General features: G+C 39.7%; 1 protein-coding gene across 1 annotated transcript in view; it reads right to left on the bottom strand.

The window, feature by feature from the left end:
• Positions 1-6,258: 6,258 nt before the first annotated feature.
• Positions 6,259-8,348, bottom strand: part of LOC122059673 (myosin-3) — a 42,840-nt gene continuing 40,750 nt past the window's right edge. Inside the window, exons 12-13 of the mRNA XM_042622625.1 lie at positions 8,204-8,281; positions 6,259-7,507 (exon numbers count right to left, since the gene is read on the bottom strand). Of these exons, the coding sequence (XP_042478559.1) occupies positions 6,470-7,507; positions 8,204-8,281 (1,116 nt within the window). The 3' untranslated portion in view covers positions 6,259-6,469. The remainder of the gene's footprint in view (positions 7,508-8,203; positions 8,282-8,348) is intronic.

Genomic DNA, 8,348 nt, shown 5'->3' with positions numbered 1-8,348 from the left:
ATTACATCGTATGCCAAGAGTGAGATTCATGCCGAGGGCCGAATTCTGTCAAAATCCCAAGTTTTGGCCCTCAGGTGGGCGGACAGGTGGGCGCATCCACCCACCTAAGTGACCCACCCATGTGAATTACTTAGTATTTTAAAGAAGTATATATAGCATTTATACTTTTCTTTTCTTTTCTCATTTATGACACTCGTACGTTGGTGAGAAGAGTAAAGAGGAGAGAGAAAAGAAAGGAAAGAAGAAGAGAAGAGAAGGAAGAGGAAGAAGGGATGGATTTCAGCGGCACCGAGGCTTGATCTCCCCATTCCGGCGCCGGAAGAGGGATCTTCAACACTAGATCTACATTTGGAGGTAAGCAAAGTTTGGGTTCCTTAAACCTTCACCATACCCAAGTGAAACCCTTGGTTTGGGTAGGATTTCTTGAGATCTTGTAAATCCCCCTTGAAATGATGAATCTAAGGTTTAATAGATGATTTATGTGTTGATCTTGAAGGATTTGAAGAAGTATTTACAAGGTTGGAGAAGCATTGTGGATTTGAAGTGATTTTTGGGGTTTGAAAGTGTTCTTGAGCAAAGAAGGTAAGATGGCTTCTCATTCCTTAAATCTAACCTAGATCTAGGTTAGAACCAGCCTATAAGACCTTGAATGTGTGAAGAATGGGTTTGAAAAAGCCCCATTTGAATCCCCAAAGATTGGGGAAAGTTGGGAAGAAACAGCAGGTTTCCCGCCAAGACCGGTGGGCCAAATCGGTGGGCCATCTGGCCCGCCTGTGGGCACCCGCCTGAGAGGGCAGGGCCCTCGGGCACAACCGACGGGCCAGACCGACGGGCCAACCGACGGGCCACCCTACCCGCCGGTCTTAGCAGACCCTCTGGCCCAACCGGCAGGCCAACCGATGGGCCGACCTACCCGTTAGTCCAAACCGGTGGGTCTGACTGGTGGGTCAAGCAGGTGGGCTATCCGACCCACCCAAGAGGCTCCGAAGGTGATTTTTACGTCCGAATGGACCAAAATCGGACGTGTGACCTTCTTTTAGGATTCTAAACATGATCGTGTCATTGGATCGTATTAATCTTGATTCCAAAATGGTGAAATACTAATCCCGCTCACTTATATTATGTTCACCAAATCCTACGCTTCTCGCACCGGATCTCACCCGTACCGAGCGGGAATTCTTGTACACTACAGGTAAGTGGGGAGAGGACGTTTGGCCTTATTTCAAGGCATTATTTGACATTCATTTAAGCATATCTAGTCCAGTCATGTCATCATGAAAATGCTATGTAGATTAGTCATCCTCACATTGTTATGCATGGGTGTTGTGTTTATTTTCTAATTGCCAAGTGATAATATGCTTTTGTGATGAATGTGGACATCATTGTGCATGATGCATTAATAGACTAGATGCCGTAGTCGGCTTGAAAACGAGTGCATTGGTGGCCCGTGGTATGAGACGCGGTGGCACTATGTAATCGTACTATTGTCATATAGGAGCATGCGGTTTAGGATTACCATCTACTCGTGCTACGACACTTCCCAACAGGGGTTCAGGTGTTGGGTTACCATTTGGGGGGAAGCAGTGGTCGCGGTTGTTGGGTCACTGTGGCGGTTAGACATTACGCCCCGCTGGTTGTTAGGACAGTCGGCAACCCCGGTGGTATATTCAAGAGGGTCAATCGTACTGCTTTTAAATTGCTGGGGTCAGCACCTTTAATTTCAGTCATTTACTTTATGTTGAGAGCCGGTGGTTGGCATGTTTTTATTTTTTCGAGTACTCACGGTGGGCCTTCTCCGACAGCCCTATGGGCGTATCGCAGGATGGAGTTTGCGGCTCGTACCCGGAGTATACGCGCACTGTGGTTGTAGTAGCACTAAACCAAAGACTTAGTAATGTTGCTTAGATGGATGTGATTTAAAATGTATTGCATAGCATGTAGTGCATATGGTTGTGAATTGTTGTGTGGACTGTTGTGTGGTCCATCTTTCCACTTACTGAGCTAGTGAGCTCATCCCACGTGTGCACCTCTTTTAGATGATTTTGCAGGTCACCCATCTGAAGAGCACGGGGCGGGTCCCACAGTCGAGTTCCTTGAAGAGGACTGGTGAGCCCCTAAGGAGTTAGGGCACGGCACTGATTGCTCGTGCGAGAATTGTGCTGCGGGACCGCAGTTCTGATGCCGAGCTGAGCTCAATTTCTGATACCGAGCTGAGCTCCACTTTTGATGCCGAGCCGAGCTCTACCTTGTGAAGCCGAGCTGGGCTCAACCTTTGATAGCGAGCTGAGCTTTAGTCTTTGATACCGAGCCGAGCTGTATACTCTGATTTTTGATGATTTCTTTTATGTACTTGATATATGAATTGTACTCTTATTGTGTAAATATCATGCCTTCAGGCCCACATGTATTTAACTATTGTATCACAATTCGGATATCAAGTATTATGGGAATATTCACAGGTAAACCAAGTCTTCCGCTGAACTGATAAGCTCTTTCTTAGTTGTGTGTATGCTGTGGTGGAATACTGTATTAGATAATCCTGGCAGGTTTGGGTTAACCGGTGTTAACCCAGTCACTGGCCCGGTTCTGTGTGAACGGGGTGTGACAACGTACCTATTGGCGAATCCAGCCTTTCATTCTTGCACCGAACATATCGAAATAGATTTCCATTTTGTAAGGGAAATGGTGGCTTCTCTCCATTCTGTTGTTTGTTACATTCCATCCACTAATCAGGTTGATGATATTCTTACAAAGAGTCTTTCTCACCTACGGTTTCAAGCTCTTCATGACAAACTCACCGTTTGTTCTCCCCTGGTGAACTTGAGGGGGCATAATATAGATAAATCACCATAGACTATAACCATAGGATATAACAACTTTGTAAATGTCTTTGTAACTAATCATGGGTTGTTAGTTAATTAGGATTACTTTTCTTATATAAATATGTAATCCAGTCACTCTTGTTAATTAATGAAAGATCATTCACATAAAAAACAATATGTACCATGAATCAAAGAAGGGAGACTATAAGCCAAAAGCTAGCTGAGTTAGAAGCTTCGAATATTAGATTGAGGAAATCTCTCTTTTGTTTTGGTGTGTCTTGTTCTATTAGTTTTTATTGTATGTTTCTATATTTTGGTTTGGTGTGTCATGTTCTATTGGGTTCCTAATTGTATGTGTTTCTAAGTTAAATGTTATTATGTCATGTGTTCTAGAAATCTTTTAGCTTCTGTTTGTGCATGTACATATCATTTTTTTCTCACGTTTGTGTTTATATGATCTTTGCTTGTAAGTTCCTTTTCTGAAATGATTGTGATTGAGCACTAATCGGAAAACCTATGGTCTTCAAAGTATGATATTTGTAATTCTTTTATTTATGTATTTGGGTGTGTGTGTGTGATTGCAGCATAAGGTTCACAAAAACTAATTCGGCATATCTTCCTATGTTTCAATAGATTTTTTTTTTTTTTCAAATGTAAGACCAGTATTCATGTCCTTAGTATTCTTTTACTTACCTATTTTACACTTTGGATATCTTTGTAAGCCCAAAATTTTTAAAAAGATGAGTAAGGATAATCATAAACAAATGGATATTCAAGTAATATATATAGGACCGAGTTTTCTTGAGGCTTCCATTCACTATGGCTCATCGACACCATACAATAGAGGGTGGATATATGGGGAGAGAGAGGGGGTCACATCAGAACTCTCCTCGATCACCAAGTGGCGAAGAAAAACTTTATCCATATATATATATATATATATGGTATCTATAAAAGTGAAGTATATATATATGGTATCTATAAAAGTGTCATATTCACCTTTTTTTTTTTTTTTTTTTCCATACAATGGGAGAGCAATATATAAACAAGAAGTGGTAATAGAAAAGGTAAACTCATATGACAATACATTTTTCCTTATATTCCTTTGTCAATGACAAACGAGGAGAAATTATATAGATGATGATGGAACAAGTGGTAATCATGAATGCTCAATACTTACGTTTTGCTCAATATAGGGTAGTTGCAGTTTTAAAATTTTAAGTAAACCTTAATTGACAACACACTTGTTGAGAGTAAGCTTAATATAAAGCTTCCACCATCATCATGATATTGTCATAAAAAATAAATAAAACGAATATTAAACGATTGGGTTCATGTCTCATGTTTTGATGACAAAATAACCTTTTGGATGATGGTATTTGGGATAAGTTTGTGTGCATAAAAAGCCTAAACAATTCCTTGAGTCTAAAAGAGAATCAAAGTAGATTTTATCACTAATTGAGCAAAGCATGAAAGAGGAAAAGTCATAGAAGTCATAGACTTATTGGGAAAACTTAACCAAAACCTAAGCCTATAAAAGTTGAAGAAACCAATTCTTGGAAACTTTAAAGAAGAAATCTCCTATAGCATAGGATTTTGTCCTTATTTTCAACATCTTTTAATCCTATGATTATCTCTCACACCTAAAAGCCCTTAGAAAGGCAATAAAGACCTAAATGGAACATTCTCACACTTAAGTGATTAGATTGTAGAGTTAATTCTGTTCAAGAGACTAGTGTCAGATTATGTCCGCTCACAGTAGGAGATAGGAGATGTATGCACTCTTGTGAAGACATTTGGTGCTAAAATGGAGATAGGAGACATCCACACCTTCACATCTGATAGTGAATGGAAATTATAATAATACCAAGGTTTTAAAAACAGAAATCGATGATGGAATCGATTACCATCAAAATTCCAATTCAGATCTTTTGAAATCAATCTCAAGAACCCTAGAATTGTCCACTTTCTGAACCCTATCAATATTTGCATGAATATTTCGATTCATAACAGAAAAAATCGGGACCAGTCCTGACAAATTACTGGCAGTTGGAGATTTAATCACTAAACTTTTCTAGTATTAGAAACATGCACTTTCCTTAGGAGATAAAATGAGTCAAACTCAAAACCACACGCTTCCTGAGACAAAGGTCCCTTGCCAACTCGGCTAGCCCCTTGAGGTTATAGAGGTGATTTAAACTTATTTCAAGCTAAATCTTAAGATCTATCTATATGGGACTTTCAGCCTTAAAACATTACTTTTGAACTAGCAACACAATAATTCTTTGTTCTTTTGCTGATAATCATTTCTTTTAGGATTTAAAGGTTTGTGAGAGATTGTTTGTGCTTGTAACTTTCAATTTTAGCTTCTTAGAAGTTTGTATTCTCTCTCTTTACTAAAAGGGTTGTTAACTTGTGTGAAAGACACAAGAAGAGCTACTTGAGCGGGTTTGCTGTGAAACAAGGAAAACTAGTTATAAAGGTTTACTTGCTACCCAAAAATTTGAAAGTAAAAAACCAAAAGTACTAGAATAACACTTGGGAATGGAAATAGACAACATTTCCAAACCCCAATTAAATTGTTGTCTCACTTGGCACATTTTTCTCTTTCCCTTATTCTTGAGTGTGGTGTCAGTTCAAACAGTATAACTTTCATATTAGATTTTCTTGAAAAAACTTTACCTCCTTTTATTAATTTTTTAAAATCCAATTCAGCCCCCTCTTGCTTAACCTATTCTTAAAAAAAAAAGGTAGAGTTATCAGATTCTCAGCAAGCCATAGGGGAATGCACCAATGAGGACGAGGTAACGGTTTCATAAATAGGAGTTAAAGAGATCATTTCATGCTAGGAGAAAGATAAAAGGGTGCTAACGTACCTTCTGCCATCAGCTCAAACATTTCCCAAAATGAAAAAATCGAGCAATGTAACCCCTACACCATCAGCTACTTTAACCAAGTCTACAACTCAAGAAAGAGAATTTGCCTAATACCTGTTTTTACTCCTTTTCAAGCACAGAAGCACAAATTAGGTCAAAACTAATAAAGAAACAGAAAAAAGCTGCTAAAATACTCGAACATTATAAGATTTCTCTTTGAACATAAATAATCTCTCTCGTCTCATCTCTATCCATTTGGAAGTTAAACCTCAGGCTGGCCAAAACAATTTAGCAAAATATGATCCACCATGGAACCCTAGTGCTTCTTTTACAGAGTTCATTTTGAATCTCCACACGGTCATTACAATCTGATATATGAAGACTCAGAATCGTGCATCTCTGTGAGCAATGCTGGTATAAACACAACGATGGCATGCTGATTAAGTCAACTTGCCCTGTTCCAATTTTGGGGATCATTCCTTGTAAAAAGACATTCTGGAAGAACACAACCAAGCCAATACACAAAACATTCGAGGCCTGGCAGCCACACATACCAAAGCTTAAAATAAAGGTAACTTTTCTCACAAAGTGTTGCAATCTGCAATTACACTGTTATAGAAGTTCCTGTAACCAGTACTTGGCTGGGGAAGGTGGGCAGTTTTTTACAATGATCCCCACTTGAAATATCAACTCCTCCAATTATGACTTTATCTGTCAGTAAACAGTAGGTTACAGCTTTACCCTATACAAATCCTACACTAGAGACCGGAGCTACTTCTGGAAGACATGTTTTTCATACAAAGCAAGTATGTCCTTCTTGCTGGGATTCCTTAACTGAAGCAGCTCAGCACCAAAACCATGTTTTGTGAGCTCTTGCTTCAGTTTCAGCACAGTTAACTTGGTATAATCCTCTGTTTCATTTTGTTGACTGTGATAGTTATCCTCATCGACCTTGAAAACTGAGCCACCTTCTGAATGTGCCACTTTCAATGGGCTGATTGTGCTCTTTGACCTTTTCCTTTCTCTGATTACCATGTCAACATCCATATCTTGGACAGATTCAACTGCTACATCATTGTCTTCAAACCGCGGGCGTTTCCCGCGTGAAGTTGTCTTGAGTTTACTATCCAACGCCGTTTCATTGAGACGAACTGAGGTCAACTCCTGCTGGAGAAGATCCATTTTACCTTGGGTGGACTGTAGCTGCACCGATAGGGCTTCGGCCCTTCTGCTAGCCTCTGCTCTGGCTGCTCGTTCATTCTCCAGGAGGTTCTCAAGAACTTGAACTGTACTTGCCCTCTGCTCATTGTTTGATTTCAAAAGTGACTCAATTTCCTTCTCCCTCTCTTCAACCCTGGCCTCCAGTAGAGCAACCTTGGACAAGGCCTCCATCTCAGAGAAACGGAATTTCTCTACTTCATCCACGAGGTCAATTTTCTGTCTTTCCAAGCTCTCAATGTGCCTTTCAACCCTCTCAATTTGGGTCAATCTCTCCATCGCCAACTTCTGAACTTCATTCTTTTCTTTCTGTGCAATGACTGCTTCTGCTCGTGCTTTATCAGCCAACTCAGTTGCTCTCTTAGCTTCCTTTTCAGCAATTTTGCACCTTTCCTGAACTTCTTCAAACCTCTTCGACTCCGACGAATATTTTTGCTCCAGATGGTTCTTCTCCTGTTCCATTATCCTGACTTCTCTCTCATATGATCGAGCAGTAGCATTCACAGCATCTAGCTTTTCACCCAGCTCTTTGCTTTGAAGTTTCAAGGTTAACATTTCCAAATCATAGCTCTTCAGTTTTGACTCTGTAGCCTGTACGTTGATTAGCACGTCATCAAGTGTGCATGAATGCATATATAAACTATAAACACACCGACATGCAAAAAACTTGTCTGTTTTATAACAAAAGTATTTTTTTAAATAATTGAATGTATCCAACCTGAATAGCCATTTATCAAGGGCAACAGATTGATGCAACTTTAACCATTGTAGTTGGCACATGGTCCATATACCATTGTAGTTGGCATATGGTCCATATTTCTTGGTGTACGCCAGTTGGATCTGTATCCATTTCTTGGGTTTGGATCACAAACCCAGATCTGATAAAGGGCTGGCTCATGATCAGATACACATTCAAGTCTCAGAAAGTAGGAGCCTATGTCTATAATAGATACGAAATGCTCAAAGTAACCTATGAATCATGTATTTATATCTGGTCCTGTCCACTCATGAATTGCATGTGTGATGCCATGCAAGGATCCAGGGCCATTTCTATTAGTGCGTATCCATTTATAAACTGGAAATTCTACAGATTCAACCAATTTCATGAACTACATGTGGATTCATGTTGACCAATTCAAAGGGCAGTCCAACACTCATTCACCACATCTAATATATATGTCTCATATCCTACTGTCAACGGGGTGTGTGTGTGTGTTTGTGTGGAAGATTACCCACTGACAAAGTGGCCATCAATCTGGGTATCATGTAACGCCTTAGAAAACAAACCTTTAATTCTGAACTCAACATAGTCAACCGCTGCTCAGCATATTCTATCTTCGCTATTTTATCAGCAATTTCCTCTTCCTGTTATCAATTAAAGATGAAATCTCATGAATATTTAATCATCAAGAATCAAAGGACAAGGCATGTG

This window comes from Macadamia integrifolia, chromosome 13 (assembly GCF_013358625.1).
Source record: "Macadamia integrifolia cultivar HAES 741 chromosome 13, SCU_Mint_v3, whole genome shotgun sequence".
Lineage (NCBI taxonomy): Eukaryota > Viridiplantae > Streptophyta > Magnoliopsida > Proteales > Proteaceae > Macadamia > Macadamia integrifolia.
Note: the sequence above shows the minus strand (reverse complement) of the source record. Positions and strands in the feature narration are given on the sequence as shown.